The 21,250-nt window shown below is 33.9% G+C and overlaps 2 protein-coding genes across 3 annotated transcripts; both read left to right on the top strand.

Moving 5' to 3' along the window:
- Positions 1 to 269: 269 nt before the first annotated feature.
- On the top strand, positions 270 to 7,588 carry LOC133797597 (coiled-coil domain-containing protein SCD2-like). The gene is made up of 17 exons (XM_062235549.1): positions 270 to 739; positions 1,216 to 1,388; positions 1,491 to 1,566; positions 1,749 to 1,790; positions 1,908 to 1,970; positions 3,033 to 3,082; positions 3,167 to 3,194; positions 3,381 to 3,455; positions 3,577 to 3,687; positions 3,778 to 3,838; positions 4,157 to 4,270; positions 4,372 to 4,490; positions 4,742 to 4,811; positions 5,097 to 5,138; positions 5,859 to 5,899; positions 6,313 to 6,439; positions 7,136 to 7,588. The coding sequence occupies exons 1-17, from the start codon at positions 374 to 376 to the stop codon at positions 7,273 to 7,275; spliced, it is 1,698 nt and encodes a 565-aa protein (XP_062091533.1). The 5' UTR covers positions 270 to 373; the 3' UTR covers positions 7,276 to 7,588.
- An 8,623-nt stretch (positions 7,589 to 16,211) lies between these two features.
- LOC133797595 (serine carboxypeptidase-like 45) lies at positions 16,212 to 21,250 on the top strand. Of its 2 annotated transcripts, XM_062235548.1 has the most exons (10): positions 16,212 to 16,559; positions 16,640 to 16,741; positions 16,823 to 16,918; positions 17,256 to 17,348; positions 17,438 to 17,517; positions 17,601 to 17,722; positions 17,801 to 18,022; positions 18,108 to 18,200; positions 18,323 to 18,440; positions 20,898 to 21,250. In XM_062235548.1, the coding sequence occupies exons 1-10, from the start codon at positions 16,316 to 16,318 to the stop codon at positions 21,045 to 21,047; spliced, it is 1,320 nt and encodes a 439-aa protein (XP_062091532.1). In that variant the 5' UTR covers positions 16,212 to 16,315; the 3' UTR covers positions 21,048 to 21,250. The 2 variants fall into 2 exon arrangements, with proteins under 2 accessions (XP_062091532.1, XP_062091531.1); XM_062235547.1 differs by having other exon boundaries at positions 16,216 to 16,559; positions 17,601 to 18,022.

Raw genomic sequence — 21,250 nt, 5'->3', positions numbered from 1 at the left:
GCCGTTGACCACACGCCACGTATGATCCGATAGTCTGGCCTGGCCGCCACCACTATTTCGGATCCAATTCATCAACACTCACATTGCCACGTCACCATAATTCCCCAAGGAAGCGGGTCCCACCACTTCAACACATTCTCTCCCGCGAAAGTCATCATGCCAAGGCCAGCATAATTACTGCCGAAAACGACATCGTTTCGATCCCGTCGTTGTCGTTTGTCTGCTTATTGACTCCTCCGTACTTAATTAGCCCTCTAATCTGTGCCCTCTCTCTCTATTTTCTCCGATTTTTTCGAGAGAAAATTCTTTATCCGAGAAAATCTCTCACTCACCGACTTATTTACATATAAAAGGCGAAGAAACACAACTATAGATGGATCATCGGAGAACCGCGAGTCCGGTGTACTCGCGGCAGTGGAGTGGTGGAAGCAGCACGGGGTCCTCTTCTCCTGCCATGTCGCCGGCTCACCCTCACTCGCGCCTTCAGCCTGGAGCCGCTGGCGGCTTCTCTACCATCAAGCGAACTCAAAACGTTGCTGCTAAAGCTGCGGCCCAGCGTCTGGCTCAGGTCATGGCGTCGCAGTCCGCCAACGCCGATGATGATGACGATGACGACGATCTGGGGTTTCGGTACCCGCCACCTTCTAGGCCCTTGGCATTCAACAATAATTCTGGTGGCAACTCCGCTGCTGTGCCGGCGATGTCGTTTTCTCGGCCTAATAGATCTCCCTCTCCTGCGGTTAGTTTCTTATGACTGAATTTGAATACGAATTTGGTCAGCATTATGTGATAATCGGCTTTGTTTCAGAAATTTGAAGTTTCGGGATCTGAATTTCGGGTAGTTTGTTTTCAAGTGATTTAGGTTAAGTCGTAGTGTGCTTTGTTGCATTTTTAGATTAACGAAGTTGCGTGAAAATTGAGTCTACTTCAGTCTTTTAAGTTTATTGATCTGAATTTTGGCAGTTTTGTCATGTCTTTTATTGGATTAAATGAAATAGATGGTTTAGTGAGTTATTTCAGGATTCTGTTCGCTTGTTACTTGTATTTTTTTTATCACTTTAGAGACAGAATTTTAGTTTCCTATTAGTTTTGGTTGATGGGGTTTTAGCTCATACTTGGTGAATTTGGTAATTGGGGTGCTAATGTAGGTAATTTAACTGGTACTATTCTTTCGTTCAGAGGAGACTGATGGGATTTCTCTGGTATTTTAATTAGTTAGGTCGGAACTTTGTAGATCATACTCCGTCCGTACGGTCTACTTCGGCTGGAAGACCGTCTGTTTCAGTTCGTTCAACAACTGTAGTACCACCAAGCAGATCCTCATTGAGGACTCCAGTGTCGATACCTCCTATTGACCCTCCTACTAATAGGAGCAGAGATAATAAACGGCAAGGATAAATGCTTTGTATTTTTCTTGTTTTGGTTGGGTAATATTGATCTTATGCAATGGTGTACTTGGTTTGTTAGATTTAATCTGTTTATCAGTGCAGGTTTTCAGCAGATATTGGACAAATTAACTTAAAAAACCCTGCGGAAGAGCGTGAAGCTTCGGCACTTCGAGATGAAGTATGTTATAGTAATTTGCTAGCTCAAAGTGGTTGGGTTTGGTGGTTGATTTTGTGGTCTGGGTTCAAGTCTTTATAATTGTTTCCTATCAAAAAAATAGAATAATAATAATAATAATAATAATAATAATAATAATAATGTGTGGGATATTGAAACTAACATGACATGAACCATAACTGCAGCTTGATATGCTACAAGAGGAAAATGAAAATATACTTGATAAGGTGTGTATTTCAAATCTCTTCGTTAAGTGAACAATCATTTTTTTTTTTTGAAACAGTTAAGTGAAAAATCTTTGAGAATCATGATTCTGAATATTTATATTTGAGCTTGTTGTACAGCTTCATACTGCAGAAGAAAGACGTGAGCAAGCAGAGGCAAGAGCTAGGGAGCTTGAAAAACAGGTCAGGTCTTCTAATTATGCTTTCTTCTTTACGGGGTGTTTAATATACATGTAATTTAAGTTTTATTTTCTATGGACAATTATTGTCAATCTTTTTGTTGTTCGTCCTTGTTGTCATGGAAAGAATAAACCCCTAAGAGAGGATGATTTAGCTCTATTGTAATTACTATCAACTTAAGTTAGCTCAAAAGGAAATCCAGTGGCGCATATTTGAGCCCGTATGGTATCCTATAACTTGTCCAGCAGCAGGATATCAAAGACTTTTTTTGTGTAACCCATGTCTCAAGGACAACAAGTTATCAGTATAGGGTTATTCTGGCTGAAAATGAATCTAGTATCACATGGTTGAGCAAGCTCAGTAGTGTAATTTCATTGGTTATTCTGGCTGAAAAAGAAGTCGTATCATCAGTAGTGTAATTTTATTGGCTGCTAATTTATAATTATGTTTTAGGCATGAAATGACTTCTTGGATTATTAGGTTATGTGATCTTGAAATGCACCATCACTTTCTAGGTTCTGGGAAGCATGGGCAAGGGAAGCAATGCCTAGTTTTTCATTGCTTTCCAGCCCTGTTTTTTATGCCTACTTACATTGCTTTCAAACCTTTCCCAAGCAAGAAGTTGAGCTATGAAGAGCTTTGTAATTTGATTTGTATGGGTGGTTTTGTGTTGTTTTTGAAGTGGTTATTCTTTGAGAAACCTTTCCTAAGCAAGACTGTGAGATGTGAAAAGCTTTGTAATTCGATTTGTATGGGTGGTTTTGCGTTTTTCTGGAGTGGTTACGTCTTAATTGATGCATGTACTTGTTAAGTTCTTAGAGTAAAATATATTAGTGATGGAAACACCAAATAAGATTAGAAGGTAAAACAGGAAAGCCAATCTCTGCTTTGAGCAACCTTTCCTAAGCGAGAAGTTGAGCTATGAAAAGCTTTGTAATTTGATTTGTATTAGTGATTTTGCGTTTTTCTGTAGTGGTTACATCTTAGATGATGCATGCACTCTTGTTAATGCCAAATGCTGTAAAGTTTATTTTTCAATCTCAATGCCTTTTTCTGCTTCAACAGGTTGCATCTTTAGGAGAAGGTGTATCTCTGGAAGCAAAATTATTAAGCAGGTAAATTTGAGACATGTTGCTCTTGCCCTGCCATTAATAAGTATTCTATTTTTAATGAATAATTTGTTGATTAATTATCTGCAGGAAGGAAGCAGCTTTGCGCCAAAGAGAGGTAAATTATGAGAAAAAAATTATATGTGGCATTCAGAGACTTGAGACTGTGGTAGTAATTACTTGGGAACATTCACTCCACTAGATGAGTTTGGTTTTAGATAACGGGCTATGGACTATCTGTATCAATTACATATTGTATTCAGGCTATGTGCTGTTTTTAGACTGCTAATTTTCATAGTCATAGGCTGCCCTGAATGCTGCGAAACAAACAAAGGATGGCAGAAATGATGAAATTGCAGCCCTTCGTTCAGATATTGAGGTAAAATATCATTAGTTTGCAAATTTTTAGTTCATGGTAACGTACATCTGCTACCTACTTGGGTGCACTTTGTTCTATGTAACATATTTAAGTTTTTCTCTCCTTTTTTTCTGGGCATCAGAACTTAAAAGAAGGAGCTGCAACTGCTGTGGAACAACTTCAAAATGCAGAATTCGAAGCAAGGTCCCTTCGCACAATGACACAGAGAATGATTTTGACTCAAGAAGAGATGGTTTGTCCTTTGATATTGAACTGAGTTTCATGGCTAATGTGTGTATAAATATATATATATATACATATTCTTACTGTTTTTCTCTTCTAGGAGGAGGTTGTTCTGAAGCGATGTTGGCTTGCTCGCTACTGGGGCTTAGCTGTACAGCATGGTACCAATTTTTTCAAATTCTATCTTACTTTATTTTTAACTATGAATTGAAAGTAGCTGTTACTTGATGAGATTAAGTCATACTTGTTTTTTGCTGGGCATGTAATATGTAACCGAACCAAACTAGCCCTAAATCTTTTTATTAAGAATTAAATAGAACAAACAATATTAAGTTATTCCTAATTTTAGTTCAATTTCCCTTCTGTGATGGTTCTGTAGCTTAGTGGTCATTATATATGTATATTTGGAGGGCCAGTTTTCGATGCACATACTCACATTTTGCTTGTTTCATTTTCCTGTGTTTGCGTCTTGCTCTCAGGCATATGTGCAGATATAGCTGTGTCAAAGCATGAACATTGGTCCTCCCTTGCTCCTCTTCCATTTGAAATCGTCATTTCCGCTGGACAAAAAGCTAAGGAGTCCTTCAATGCAGGCTAGTCATCGATTGAATCTATTGTATTTGTTTCTATTGCTGTAATTTTTCTTTCCTCTTAGTATTTTTGTACTCCCAATAAACTTTTATAATGCAAGCAGGTGGTGATGATTCAGATCGGAGCAAGCCTGTTCGGGATTTAAGTGATCTTACTGGGGAAGGAAATATTGAGAGCATGCTTTCAGTTGAAATGGGTCTAAGAGAACTAGCATCTTTAAAGGTTTAGCCCTAATTTCTTGTCAACTTTAAAATATATTGCTTTGTTTTCATGTATCATTCTTTCTCTGGATATATTTTATATAATTGGTCTTATGAGTGACACTTGTTTTGCATGTTTCTTCATTATAGAACTATGGATTCCAAGTATGCTTGTTTGTCACTTCTTGTTTTAATGTACAGTTGACAGTAAATTTTCCTCTATTTGATTTATGGTTGATAACTTATGCTCTTTTATAAAATTGCTTCATTAAGGTTGAGGATGCTGTTGTGCTTGCTTTGTCGCTGCAGCGACGTCCAAACTCTGTTCGGCAGTCAGGAATAGGTTTGTTTCTTTGTTTTGTCATGCTAGTTTCTCTTCCTTTGCTGTATTTATATATTACTTTATTTTATATAGGCTTTATTTGTTTATTTAAACATCTCTGTGAGAATTAAGAGCTTCAGTATGATGTTATATTTATGGCATTGATAATATTGTATGGCTTTTATGTCCATTAATTTGTCAGTTAGAAACTAATTTCATATAAGTTACTTCTGCGAGCTCTGCCAGGGTTAACTGATAGGCCAATGGAAAAAGGAACTTACATTGTGATTTTTTTTTTCATTTCAGATTCCAAAGCACCTGGTGAACCCAAGTACATGGAGGCATATGGTAAGACATGTTAAGATATACTTAAGATCTTGTTAAACTTAAAGTTTAAAGTATTTTCATGATCTACAAGAGTTGTATTTCTGGTACATATGCTAGTGAAGACTACATAGTTACTAGTTATCGTTTGCTTCTTTTCCTCTTTTGTTCTTTTTTCCCAAATTTTCATTGATGTGATGGGTTAGGGTTGCAAGGATGGGCATGTGGTGACGTGGATCGTTATTTCCTAGGTTATCCTTCACAAAGCTATAATTGTTTTTTTGTAAACTTTTTTTTTAATGTGCGAGTTTAAAGTGTTCTCTTTCATCTCACAAAGGTGCATGGTAACCAAATAATTTTATTTATTTATATTTTTGCTTGGTATAAAAAGGGGAACTATCCTTGTTTACATGATTATACTGTGTCATGCTTATAAACTCCCAGAAAAATGGATTTCTCCCTAAATTATCTAAAGGAAATAGTCCCCCCTCCTCGTTCTCCTTTGATGTATAATACATTTCTCAGAAAGACATTAGGAAATATGCCTGCGATCTGGATTGGCAGGCTATGTTTACTGAAGTAATTAGAACTATCTAAATAAGCACATCCATGTATTCTGCTGACTTTGTGCACTGGTTATGTTTACTTCAAAAAAAAAAAAAAAATTCTAGAATTTTTGGTCAAAAATTTGTTTAGCAGAACAATTAACTTTTAGGAATTATCTTCTTTCCCTATTTCTTGCAGATCTAAGTGAAGAGGAGGCAGAAGATGTTCATTTTAAAGAGGTTAGGCTTTTCTCTTTATTTTTATTTTCATTTTTATTTTTATTTTTTTAAGAGTAACAGCTTTTAGTTTCTTGCAACAATACACTTCTTCGTGATAACACTTACCCCTCCCCCTTCATATATAATGAAAATTTCCATTTTTTTAAAGAAACTGACGAAGTGAAAATTTTAATTGATATAAACACATAAGAAAACAAGAAATTAGCCAGCCAAATGTATCAAAGAAACTGAAGTATTTTCTTCTTCCTAAGGAAGAAATTTGTAATGACTACCAAAAGTATTTTTGACATCAAGTCAGAGAAGCGTGACTTGGAGTAAACCATGTGCTCTAACACTTGCTAAAGTTGTCCGTCACAACATTTAATAAAAGATGAATATTCCCAGTCTTAATTATTTGATACTAATGTGCACAGGCCTGGCTTTCTTACTTTTGGAGAAGAGCTAAAGAACATGTTGTGGAAGAAGATATTGCAGAAGAGAGGCTACAGTTTTGGATCAGTCGTAGTGGGCACTCCCCAACCTCACATGATGCCGTGGATGGTAAGCTTCATTGCGATGTTGTTATACTTGCATATAATGTTACAATGTTTTATTTAAGTGACCATGTATATCTTGTTACCCTGTGCTTCTCTTTTGAGGAGTGTGCCTATGCATATGCATGTCCTTGGATAATGTGCTGTTTTAGCTTTTCACCTCATTGCTTCTAGAACTATTAGGACATGCATCTGCCAGGCATGTTATGTTTGAGTTTTACATTACAGAAATTCATCAAGAAAACTTTAATATGAAAAATACTTTTTGCATTGCTGTCTCACAATAGTTCAACACTTCTATATGAAAATACGATTTGATGATTTCAGTTAATCTTGCCAGTGGGCATTTTATGGAGGTAATACAAATTCATTAGCATTCTGTTATTGTTGACTTGAGGACTATAAACCTGTAGTAAGAACTTTTACTACTATTGTCTAGTTGTAGTAGTATCATTGTACCCTGACCTCTAATAGTCCATTTTCATTACCTTAAAAGCTGGCTAATCAAATTAGATTGTAGACTAGACCACTTCTTATGTTTGCACAAGCTCAGGTCGTTCTCCAGATAAATTTGATTTAAATTTTTGGACTTACTGGATATGTCCTAGAAGCATTTTTCGTTGCAAGTTTGTTTTTTCTACTTGCTATCACACTTTTTTATGGTAAGCTGCTCATATATAATGTTGAGGGTGGTTTATTGCAGTTGAGCGTGGTCTATTGGAGCTGAGGAAGTTGGGGATAGAACAGCAACTTTGGGAAGCATCTCGTAATGAAATTGATTTTGCTCCTCCTTCCTCATTTGCTAATCACAAAAACCAAACAGATTCTGAGATTTCCTCGTGATAAGATTCCCAACCACACCCGTGTTAAGGCTGGCTGGCTTATGCAGGTCTATTCTTTTTTGGGGGTCTTTTTTCCTTTACTTTCGTCTCATTATTTTTTCTTCACATATAATTTCTAGTGCCGCTCGTTTTGGATTTTCTCGTCTTACATGCCTTTTGGCATCATCATATTTGTTGTTATATATAATAGAGTTGGTCTATCGTTCGTTCTATAACATTTACTAAATTTGTAATTTATTGCAATGATCTTTTTGGATTAACGTAACGCTTGTAGATCCATTATTTTATTAAATTGAGTTTTATGTTCATAAGAAGTTTGATGAGTTGAGGAACTTTTCATATTCATTGCTTTGTATGAAGAATATGAGGTCAATCGGCTACCGTTCAATAACGTTCCTCAAAATGAAACGTGATGCCACACTTGAGTCAATTGTTAAAATGTTATACTATGCTTTATGGAATACTTCTGTATATTTTACAAGTTAATAGCACTCGAAAGATTTGGAAATAATGTGGTCATCTTATTTTACTATATTTTTCACATTTTTGGTCGGTTATCCAAAATGCCCTTTTAGACCAGGATTGGTTGCTTATTCCACGGTAAATTCTATTTGTTTTTAACACAAGTCACGGGGATTTATTATTCATCATGTTGGTCATTAAAATTAGTGATCATCACTATTGACAGTTAAATAATCCATAGACGACCTTAAAATCAGTACAGTACGAGTTTGTGTTCAATAGGATTGAGTCGCCGCTCCAATTTCACGGCATCCTTCGCCGTGGTCTAATAACGTTAAAAGGCATGCCTAGTTAGCATTTACCTATTGTTCGCATCACAGCTTTATGTTTGTGCCATCTGAATCGATAAAATTTATGACAAATGATTTGAAATTTAATAGTGAGACAGTTGGGTTAGCTTTTCATTCACTACACAATTTTTTTAGAAAATGCCAGGGTTTCACAGAAGAAAGAAACCACACTTTGGCCTTTGCTTTCCTCACAAGGGTTCGTGTGTCACGTGTTTCAATACCGCATGATTCCAAACTACAATGGTTAACTAATTTTAATTTGAAAATTTGAAAATCATTTATAATTTGTACTATTTTACACTTATACTCCCATTTTTTTTGTTTTTGGTGGTAAAACATCTCAAACCACTGTTCTGCTAGCAAATCCATAGTGGTCATCTAAAATCAATGTCACATTATAAATTTATAATTATTTTAATTTAAAAAATGAATAAATATATTTAAATTAATTAAAATAATAAAAGAAGCTTTTTAATTTAAAATAAATTTATTGAAATTAAAAAAAATCATTTAAAAATACATCCAAATCTTTAAAATTATAATTTGAAAAAAAAATTAAAACTTGAAAGGAAAACCCTAATTTTTTTCTCATTCTTCTTCTTCTTCTTGCAGGTTCTGTGGCTAAGGCGATGCGGTGGCATGGTCGGGGCAACGAGGTGGCTGGGTAAGGGATCTAGGGTTGGGGACATGAAATTTGGGTTGGGGAGAGGGGGTGCGTCGAGGTTTGGGGATTCGTGGCTAGGCGAGAGATCTAGTGTAATGCCCCAAAATCCCTAATAAGGTTTGGGACATTGATTAGGAGGTCGGGGGGCATAATTGATTTATTATATTATTAAATGATTATATGCATGTTTATGTGAATTATATTATGATATGATGATAAATGCATGCATATGAGTCCATTTTTAATTATAAGGGTATTTTGGTAATTTGGCCCGTTGATGGCGTAATTGTGTATTTTCATGTATGTGGAGAATTATGAATATTACCACATTATATGTGGATTTGTTCGAGCCATTCGGCATGAGATGATCTTTGAATGCAAGTTATTGGTCTGGTCATAACAGGGTTAGTTTCGGGGCTCAGGGTGAGTCTCGGGGTAATTTGAGATTAGTTCATTACCGGGAATTAAAGGGTAATGAGATGTGATTTATTAGCATTTGAGAATATTGGGAGTAACGGGAATTGGAGGGTGTTAATTATGATTAACGAGATAGGCAGGAAAGGACGGTTTTACCCTTGGGAGCTGTTAAGGAAAGACAATAAGCCTAAGGGCATTTTGGTCTTTTGACCTAAGGGATATATATCACTTTAGGAAGCTTAAGGCAGCAGAAAACAGAGTGTTTCCTTCCTCTCCCTCCTCGATCATCTCCTTTTCCTTTCCTTTTGAAATTTTGAAGCTCAAATTGAGGGTTCAAGTGTGGGAATCAAGGCTTAAGGGTTTAGGCTTGTGTTTAGCCATTGGAGAGGATTCGATTCGAGTTTAAGGTAAGGTTTTGATTCAATTTTCTGGTTCCTTACTCTGTTTTTGGTGTTAGTTTTGATGTTGGAGTTTTGATTATAGGAATGGGAATTTGATGAGGTTTTGAATGGTTTAAGGCTTGGGTTTTGTTGGTTTTATGATGGATAAGTTGTGGTAATAGTTGGGGCCTGTGCTTTGTGGTGTTGGAAGTGTTTTAGTGAGGTTTTGAATTGAGTTTGAAGAGGAAAAACAAGGGTTTTTGGCTGGGTTTCAGATGGGGCCGCGCTTTGTTCTAGAGCGCCGCGACCTAAGCTTGATGATGAAGCAGGTGGGTGCAAGAAGGTCGTTGGGTCGCGACATGGGAAAGGTAGGGTCGCGGCCCGTGTTGGGGATTGAAGGGTAGTCGCTTTTGTTTGGGAGGCGGGCCGCGGCATGGTGGATGTAGGGTCGTGGCCCTTAGTGGCATTTTTGGCCAGAAATGTGTTTTGGTCATGGGAATCCAAACCTTAGGCCTCGGGATTGTCCCTACTACCCGGTGTAGTGGGATTTGATGTCCCGGAGGCTAGGTCTTGGTCCGAGAACCTTTTATTGATTTGTATTATTGATGAAATCCCATATTTGGTTATGACTAGGTGACCGCTAAGGGATCAAATGATTGATCGTTCTCAAGGGTTGTTCAATTATTATTTCTCGCTCGAACCAGAGGTAAGAAAACTGCACCCAGTATGTGATGCACGAGAAACATGTGATTAGGGCATGCCATGAATGTTGAATATGAGATTGATCAGAGCTTGAGTCTCTGTGTTTGTGCATGATCATAATTATGCTAGCAATTGTTAAGTAAGCATGTTGAATGCCCTACATTTGGATATTTGACATATGCTATATGTCTGGTAGCATTGCTTACTTGTGCGTGGCACTGACTAAATAGTCAGAATTGGCAATGGTGTCAGTATTAACTATGAAGCTGTGACTCATTAGTCAAGTTCGGCAGTAGTACTGAGCACTGGTCACCTGATATTGACTAATAAGTCAAGAACGGTCTTAGCGTGTTTAACGCAAGCCGACAAAGATTAGATCTAATCGACATCTGTATTGAATGACTCAAATGAGCATTAATGCCGGACCGACCTCAAGTTCGATGAAAACTAAAAGCACTTGTTTAGCCTATGACTAGTCACTTAGAGCCAGGGCCAGAGGGCCCAGGTGACTTTATCAGTCACATGGCTGTGGGTGCTGAGCCCCGTGGTGAGTTGCTCGTCAGCCACTCATTATGGTTAAACAGAACCTCGAAGTGATATTCACTCATCTGTTCAGGGCTACATGCTCTGTATGATTATAATGATCATCAGTCACACGGTTGTAGGTGCTGAGCCCTGTAGTGACTTGCTCATCAGTCACTCATTATGGTTAATGGAACTACAAAGTGTTAAATCACTCATTTGATTAGGATTGACTTGATAGCCATCCATTCAGGAGGGCAGGATTCCTCATCATGAATCCCCCGTCATTATCTGAACTTTTTTGCATGCATGATTAAGGCTATTATTGCTAGGCATGCACATTATGATTTGATGACATGTTATTACTTTTCATGAGCATATTGAGTTTTCTTACTGGGCTTCGGCTCACGGGTGCTATGTGGTGCAGGTAAAGGCAAAAGAAAGTTGGACCATCCTTGAGTTGAAGAGCTTAGGTGACGATGTGTACATATGCGGCTGCTCGACTGCCACGACCGAGTGTTGAAAGAGGAACTAGGATTAAACCCTATTTTGCCGCTTAGATCGGCTGGTTGTAAATATTTTGTTGTAATTAACATTTAAATTATATTTTTGGGATCCCAATGTATACAGTAAACGTTTTAGTGAAACATTATATCTTAACCAAAAAATTTAATCCCTAAACCGCTAATCATACTTAGTTACACGATTATGGCCAAATGACTCGATTAGCGAGTTTAGCACTATTTAAAAGACACATAGTAACGGTCCCTGGAGTTTAGGGCGTTACATCTAGGGTCGGGGCCAAGGAGAAAGGGTGCACCAAGGTTTGGGGATTCATGGCTAGTGTCGTGGGAGAGATCTGGGAAGACTGGCATTGGGTGAGGAGCAGGGGCATAGTCGGTGTTGGGCGAGGAGCAGGGGCGGTTGTCGTTGGGCAAGGGCGGTAGACGTTGGGCAAGGATCAGGGGCAGTCGGCGTTGGGTGAATTTGCAGGGGACAAATAGAAGAAGAAGATGGTGACGATGATAATGATAATGATAGAAGAAGAAGGGGGTTACATGTTAGAATTAGGGTGTTTTTAGTTTTATTTTTATTAAATTAATAAATCTAAATTAAGATTAATTTTATTTAAATATGTATTATTATTAATATATTATATTTTATCTTAATTATTTTTTTAATGATTTAAAGAATTAAATTTATTTAAAATTAGTTTTAATATTATATATTATGATTTTGACAAATAAGAGACTTGGCATTGGTTTTAGATAGTCACGTGGCTTCTTGCTGGTTAATAACAGAATTGAACTAATGGAATAGTAGATTTGCTAACTAAATGATGGTTTAAGAGGTTTTACCAACAAAAACAAAGAATGGGGTTTAAGTGTAAAAAAATACAAATTATAAAGAGTTTTGCCGCCAATTATCCTATAATTTATAAACTTAATATGAAAAAGTTTAACGACTTTGAACATAATTTATAACTAAAATATGAAAAAATTTAAAATATAATAGTTAATAGCCAAAGAGTCTTTTGACTATGTTGTTCCGTCACTAGATACAAAAGAATTGAGGTTAAAATACACAATGGGAAAAGTTACTTTTAGTAACAAGAAAATTTGTTGCGAGTAAAATTGTCACTAAAGAACTTGCAATTTATAATTTTCCAAAGCACAACAACATGTTATGATTATCCTATGGAATTGTTATGATTATCCTTAAACATGCATGTTCGTTTTATTAAGATGGTCCCAACCCAATATAAACCAATATAATTTTTCTTTGAAGGGAAAAAAAAAACTACAAATAAAATCACTTTTAATGTCTATATATAGTGGAGACATGCCATTGAATAGCACCAATGGGACAAATAACCGTGATATCTGCAGCCATTTACATCAATATCTATAGTGCTCCAAAAGTATATTTTTACAAATTCAATTTAAAAATTTTGGAAAGTTGGCTTACTTCACTCAACTATGGTGCATTTTTAATTATCTTTGTGAAATATGGAAAGAGAAGAAAATAAGAAGCAAATAAAAGGTACTCGGCAGCTTTGCTTTCATCACAAGGGTTCAAAAAGCTTACATCTTCACATACTCTCATGCTCCCGAGTCCCAACCAATACAATCAAATATTTTCAATTCATTATTTTTTCTCTATAATACCACATTTAAATTTAGAGTTAGTGATGTCTCTCTCTCTCTTTTGAAGACTTCTTTCTCAAGCTACACTCATTAATCTATCCGAATAAAGTGAATCTTCACCTAATAATGTTACAATATTAAAAAAGAAAAAAAAAAACACCAAACATTAGGTAAATGATCTAACCTTACAATTTTGGTCAAACAGAAGATATTGATGACTGAAAATATCAGAGTCGTTGACCCTCTATTTGGGGATCATATTAATGTCTTACCCCTTTATTATGCTGACAATTTGGGGTTTTTTTTTTTTTTTTTCTAATGGTTAGGTATTTGTAGATGCCAATAACTTCAATTTTATTTTCATTTTTTTAATGATTAGGTATAACTTATAATTCTGTTCAATTCTGGCTGGGACACCCCCACTAGGCTATAAGAATAGCATGTGTATGAATTGGTACAAAAAATATCAAACTTTTTGAGAGTGAAAATGTTAGCTTGGATAAAGAGAAAGGGAATTTCTCTAACTTTTTGTAGCATTTTTATTGGCTGTGAATGCAATCACTTGAGAAGAATTACGGAAATGAACAAATAAAAACATGTTGAGTGAAGGTCATTAATCTTTCTTTTAATGGTAGACATTTTAATGACGCACTATTCTTATTTGTACGAGTTCCTTAAAATCATAACATTTTGAGTGAAGGTCATTAATATTTCTTTTAATGGTAGACATTTTAATGAGGTATTATTATTATAAATTATGGACCTTCTTCTGTCATTGTTAAATTTCTATTTGGACTTTTTTTTATAAAATATTTTTTTGACTCCATGTTTAGTGTAAATTGGTTCAAAATAGTTTCCTAAATTTAACTTTTACGTTTTTTTTACTTTACTGAGTCACCTAGATATCCAACATATATTAATTTTTACAAAATTATATTCTAAAATATTTTGACCAGTTAATTTATTATTTTAAACTAATTTATAAAGTAGAGGAACCCAAAAAGTATTTTTCAAAACAGATACTCCAAACATTTAGTAAAAATTAATAAAGAATCTAAAATGATATCATCCCTTATTTTTATTACTACTTCTGGTAGGAGTTTCTTAAAATCAGTTGCCAAATGGGTTCTCTTTCAGACTGTAATAATGAAATAAGCAGGCCTTATTTATAAAGCTCATCCATGGTAACTTTTTAGTTTTAAAATCTACAATTGTAAGTTGAATGAGCTGCAAATCAGTACCAAGCATGGATTTTTGTCTCTTTGTATCTTGTTTGCTTCTTCTTCTTCTTCTTCTTTTTCTTTTTGATACACATAATGATTCTTGCAACTTATATTTTAAACCAACCAAAGAAACCCCACAAGGCACTGAATCTTCTCATGGTAGCTTTAGCTAAAAACCATGATAGATGTATATTATTATAAGATTTACCAAACCCAGATATTAAAAATAATTATATACATATATAGGGCACCACTTTGCCTTTTCCGAACATTTTATAGTTTTGCAATGATAGACACGCGTGCAACAATCTTTATTTTTGCTACGGTAAATTATTCAGAATTTTTTAAAAATTTGAAAAATGTCTTAAATGACTACAATACCACCGTCATAAAAAAATTATTTGAGTACCAAAATACCCTACTAACTGCACCGATACTGCCAAAATAATCGCTATATATATATATATATATATATATATATGATAGTTTGATAGTTTGAAATTTGTATTAAGTGGTGGTGATGGAGAGTGGACAATACTAACTTTAGATTAATAACACGCACTTTCATGTGATATGGTAGGATTAATATACTAATATGTATAATTCAACCAAAATAAAGTCATTGATAGCAATAATCACTTATGGATGGTATTTAGATTTTTCCATGAACTAATGAGTACTATTAGAGCTATTCAAATTTTTTAAAATGACAATGAAGTGGTATAGGTACCTGGTTTGTGAGTGACAATAGAAAATTAAACACTAAAACCAAATGTGGGTGATAGTAAAAAAGAGGCTAGGACACACATAGAAGCCATTATTGGTGTTTTTGAAGCTATAATGGGAAGCATGTGTTGTGTTGTCTGTGGTCCCTGGCACGTGATTTAATTATATATATATATATAATCTTTGTGTGTGTGGACAAAAAAACAAAGTGTATTATATTGCCATTGTATTTTTATATACATGTACATTGTATAATTTGTAGTATAGATTAAGGCAGGTATCCAAGTTTCATTGGAGATCTTTATAAACAATTGGTCAAAGAGAACAAATTCATTACAGAAAAATACATAAAGAGAGAGCTTATGCTTCATTTCTACTCATACCTACTATAAAGTAGAGTGTTAAATTTATTAAACAAATCATATTGCATTGCTTTATATATATATATATATATATATTATATATACCATAAACAAAAATTAAGCAAATTTGGTTGGTTTGTGATGAAACCAAACGTATATCTGATCTCATAATAAGTGTTCTTAGTATGAAAGCATGATATTGCCATGACCTTAATGAATATGCTTTCACATATGGAAAATAATTATTGTTGTAGCTTTTTTTTTCCACAGTGGAGGAAAAATTATTCAGGAGACTACATTTAATTTAAATCTCTTTAATTGAACTATAGTCAACAATGATTTTCTGAACTAGGAATTGGGTTTGTCCTTGCGTATCAAGAAAAGTTAATAAATCAAATCATACTTGGAAAAAAAAAAAAAGATTAAATAAAATTCCTCAAACTCTCATGATGTTGTCCTGAATTCATGAATCTGTAACATTTTCTTTTAACCAAAAAGAAAGACACATTGGGTTTTGTATTCACAATTTTTATTTTTCTTTCTAAATCCAAATTGAAAGTAGTAACATTGTAAAGCCACTTTCAAGCCAAACTACATTCTGTTGTTGCTTTTGTGAGGAAGAATAGCAGGTATTTGTTATTATGCTTGCTTAGTCTATATGTTTATACATAAAAACAAAAGTAAAAAAAAAATAGATAGAACAAAATTGTAATTTCTGAAGATCAATCCTAGCTCTTGTAGAACACCCCCACCTGCAGATTCCTTTTGCTTATTCAGAACTTTTTAGTGTAAAAAGGCCAACTTTATCTGCTGACTCAGCCCAAAGAAGAAGACCAAACTCACTCTATTCATTGTGTCTCTCACACATCTCTTTCAATACCGTTTCCTTCCAAGCCTCCTGCAACCAAAAGTTACAAACTCTAATCATATTATGAGCAATAAAAAAAGTCAATTAAGGACTTTATTTATTTAGTCCACACCACAACTCCATATTCCTTCCACAATACACACTAACACTTCATCAAAGTTTAACTCCTTTCCTTCCTCTCTCTCTCTCTCTCTCCTTCTCTATCCTAGTTTTGGCCAATGGAAAACTCTTTACTAGTACTACTACTTGTGTTTTTGCTTTGCCTTCCCATGAATGTAATTGAGTCTTCTCCATCTCATTCTGACAAGATTTTTAAGCTTCCAGGACAACCTCATGTGGGTTTTCAACAGTTTTCTGGTTATGTCAAAGTGGATGATAAGAAGAACATTTCTCTGTTTTATTACTTTGTGGAAGCTGAAACAGATCCAAGTTCAAAGCCTTTGGTTCTTTGGTTAAATGGAGGTTTGTTTGTTAGCTTCTCATTGGATTTGTTGTTCAATTCAGACTAAATTCAAAGTCATATCTCAATATTTTTTTTACAGGCCCTGGTTGTTCTTCTCTTGGGGTAGGAGCATTCTCTGAAAATGGACCTTTCAGACCAAATGGGAAAGTCTTGCTTAGAAATGAATATAGCTGGAATAAAGGTTCTTCTTCTTATATGTAATGTTTTCTTTTCTTTGGTATTTAAACACAAAAGGGTGTTAAGATTATTTGGTAATTGACAGAGGCAAATATGCTGTATTTGGAGACACCAGTTGGAGTAGGCTTCTCTTATTCCACTGATAGTTCCTCTTATGTGGCAGTGGATGATGAAGCAACAGGTATCAATATTATTTTGTATGCTTTTTTTTGTGTGTTAAATATCACTTTCATCACATTTATTATCATTCCTTTTTGGTTTATTCTTAGTTTCCTCCTGTATCTCTTAGTAATATAGTTTATCTAAGGGGACATCAACAGTTCATTTGAACTTAACATAGACTTTTAAAAAGTGAAACACCAAGCAGTATTTGTTGTTGTTGTTGTTCAATCTGCTTTACTCAAACTTTTTCACTTGTGTTTATTATTATTGGTTGAAGAAAAAGATAAGAGGGGTCCTTCTTTTCACTTGTTTATTTAATGTATATGTTCTTGTCACTTTTGATTTGATATGTTAAGCCAGGGAGAACCTTGTGTTCTTGCAACGTTGGTTCAAGAAGTTTCCTCAGTACAAAAACTCAGATTTGTTCTTAACAGGCGAAAGTTATGCAGGTACTTCTGTTTAACACATTACATTACATATAAATAAATAAATAGTTTTAAATTATTTTTGTACTTACCAAATACAAAACTCTCCATAGGACACTATATTCCTCAGCTGGCAAAGCTTATGGTTCAAGTAAACAGAAAAAAAGAGGTCTTCAATCTCAAAGGAATTGCTGTAAGTACCAGAATTAACTGTCAAAAACCTGCTTTCACTTCTCAAGGCCAGAGTTCTTTCTCATCATCAAGTAAAATATGCAGCTGGGAAACCCTGTTCTTGAATACGCAACTGATTTCAATTCAAGATCGGAGTTCTTATGGTCACATGGGCTGTTATCAGACACAACATACGAAATGTTCACCTCAGTGTGCAACTATTCCAGGTACGTGAGCGAGTACTACAGAGACGCAGTTTCACCATCTTGTTTGAATGTGATGACCAGAGTCAACGCAGAAACCAGTAAGTTCGTGGACAAATATGATGTTACTCTCGACGTTTGCATCTCCTCAGTGTTGTCCCAATCGAAAATCCTAAACCCTCGACCCCAGCTAACTCAAGTGAAGGAGAGGAGTGTGGATGTGTGTGTTGAAGACAAGGTAGTGAGCTATCTCAACAGAAGAGATGTGCAGAAGGCTCTCCATGCTCGCCTCGTTGGTGTTCGGAGATGGGATGTTTGTAGCAAGTAATGTCAAATTTAGTTTCTTCTTTTGTTATGACATGAAATGGCTTGTTATATTTATATGGTTGGTTTGATTGTGTATTTGTAGTGTATTGGATTATCAAGTGTTGAACGTGGAATTGCCTACCATCTCCATTGTGGGATCACTCGTCAGAGCTGGAGTTTCAGTTCTGGTTTACAGGTAACACAACACAACACAACTCAACTTGAGCAAAACCTTATCCATTGTTCTTATGTTGTGTTGTGTATAATTTCATGCTTTTCTCATCTCATTTGATTTTTGTTTTGACTTACTGAACTTAGTGGGGACCAAGATTCTGTGATTCCATTGATGGGGAGTAGAACATTGGTTCATAATCTGGCTAGAAAGTTGGGCCTCAAGACCACCGTCCCATACAGAGTTTGGTTCCAGGGAAAGCAGGTATTTTCTTTTTCTTTTCCTTTCCTATAAATACTACATTTAATAATCTGTTTGTGAAAATAAATAAATATCCCACTCTGTTTTCTTAATCTAAAATATGAAAGAATGTGTACTCTTCGGTTGGTCAAATTCTTTCCATGAAATTGAATTACCCAAAATGCTCTTTAACATATTTCAAAGTCCTGTTGCTAGACTAATAGTGTGATATTTATTTTATTTTATTTTTTTAAATCTCCAATTTGTGGTTTTAACTTTGATGAAAAAATTCCTTTTCAAAAAATAAAAGCTTTTATGAAAAAAGTAATGTTTGATTATAGGTTTTTGGGATAATTGCAGCGAAACTCCCTAAATATAGTTTATTTTGTAACACTTAACTCTTTACGTAAAATATTTGGCAGTAAAATTTCCTATAGTTAAGAATTTGTTCCAGTCTCACTCCTTATTGTTAAGTCAACCGTTAAATTTGACTAAAATCATAATAAGAGACACGTGATAATATTATATTGATCCAAAAATAATTTAATTTAATAATTTTTATAAAAATATTAAATAATAAAAAAAAAAACTAAAAAATTATTAAAAATTAAACCAGATTTTTTTAATGTGAGATCTCGAATTTTGGGAATAAAAACTATATATATCATTTTTAAAATGACAAAAATCAATTAAAATATTTATAAATAATCTTAAAAATAGAATTAAACTTAATATGATTTCAAAATTAATAAAAAAATAAATAAAATTGAATATATATATATATAAATCACTTATCAATGTTGAGTGTTATTTTTAATTACTTTTAAATTAATTTAAGTTTTATTCTATTTTTAAAATTATTTATAAAAATTTGGTTTAATTTTTATTTTCAAAATTTCAGATCCCATATTAAATTTTTTTTTAAATTTAGTTTATTTTTAAATTATTAAATTAAACTATTTTTTGACTAATATGATGTCGTCACGTCTCTTATTATGATTTAAATCAAATTTAATGCCTGACTTATATGTAAAGAGTGAGACTACAATAAATTCTTAACGGTAAAGAGTTTTGTCGCCAAATATTTTACATAAAAAATTAAGTGTTACAAAATACATTACAGAAGAAGTTCACCCTAATTTTTCTTTTGTTAAGGAATGACTGGATATATAAGTATTACAAGCCCTAGGGCATAATTGTCATTTTAAGAAATCAACTAGAAGCTAGTCTAGAAAGACATGGAGAGGGGTATACATTTCTATTATTTTGAAAAGACAAGTCATTCCATGCATTTTATTACAAATTCCAAAGAGTATAATATATTATATTATTGGAAAATTCTAGAGTGCACGGCATGTTTTTGTGAGCACTGTGCACCCCTTTCTTTAAGTATTGGAATGATTTTTAGAGTAATTTTTTTTTTAGAGAATTGCACCGTTAGTGTCCAACATTATAAGTTGTTAGTATATCGCTATTGGGACAATCTAATATCAGGTCCCACTTATTTGAATTTAATAAGGGTTATGTGGTATCGCTAACCAATCATGAAGCGACACCTCATGTGGTGTTGGGCACCTTAAAGTGTCAAATAGCAATATATTTTTTTATGATCGTGTACATTGTAGTTATTTAGAACACCCTATAAATTTTTAAGAAATTATGAATAATTTACAATATCGAAAATATGGTTCAAACAGATTATCTTCCACGCGCATAAGAAAAAACAGTCACGAGTGCAATAGACAATTTGAACATTAATTTTTGTTCTGTAAACTATTCGGAATTTCCCGAAATTTTACAAAATGCTCTAAATAATTATAATATACGTAATCATAAAAAAATTCATCGAAAATCATCCTGGTATCAAAAAAAGGAGGGGGTGCACCGGTATGCCCATTTTTAGGGGGTGCACCCTAGAAGTACCATATATTATTATTATTATTATTGCTGGTTATATATTTGGTTAAGAAAAATTCACCCCTAAACTATAATTATTTATCAATAATATATTATTTTATTATTGTCTATGCTTCGTATTTTTTTCAAGTTATCTAAGTAAAAAAAATTCAAAATTTATATATATATAAGTCAATTATTAATATCAGTATTTTAAATAGGTTAGGTTTAATAACTTATATTTTTTTTTTCAGTATGGTGATTTTTTAAGGATTGCAATAGAATAACACTTTTGAATTTACTTTTTAATAAATGTGGTATTTAATCCTAATAGATAAGGTGTTTTTGGTGTTATCTTTTATAGAAAAAATTAAGAGATAATATTGTAAAAGAATGGTACTGAGTGAATGGAGATTTCACATAATTTTACCAAGGTTAAACTGCCCAATTGCATGAATTTCTCTTATTTAGCCATTATTATTGTTTTATTTATTTATTTTGTAGTTGAAATTTTGGTAATTACAAGCTAATTAACAACATGACTAATATGGTTAATTTGTGTGATTGTGTGGAATGGCAATGGAGGTTGGGGGATGGACTCAAGTTTATGGAAATGTATTGTCATTTGCAACAATAAGAGGTGCCTCTCATGAGGCTCCCTTTTCACAGCCTCAAAGATCTCTCATGCTCTTCCATTCATTTCTTCAAGGCAAACCCCTCCCTGAATTTTTTTGATATATTTTTATTCATTTATACAAATATATGCTATTTAATTGCCTTCATTAAATTAGTCTTGAGTTGTAATGGATCCAATAGAATTGAATTTTTGCAAATGAAAAAAAAAAAAAAAAAACCATACAACAATAGTATAGAATACAATGTAACTTGACCATTAGTACCATATCCATATGTGCTAACTGATCATAAGAATCTTTTTT

The sequence above is a fragment of the Humulus lupulus genome, chromosome 8 (assembly GCF_963169125.1).
Source record: "Humulus lupulus chromosome 8, drHumLupu1.1, whole genome shotgun sequence".
NCBI classification, from domain to species: Eukaryota; Viridiplantae; Streptophyta; class Magnoliopsida; order Rosales; family Cannabaceae; genus Humulus; species Humulus lupulus.
The sequence above is the reverse complement of the archived record's forward strand: the minus strand, read 5'-3'. Positions and strand labels throughout refer to the sequence as shown.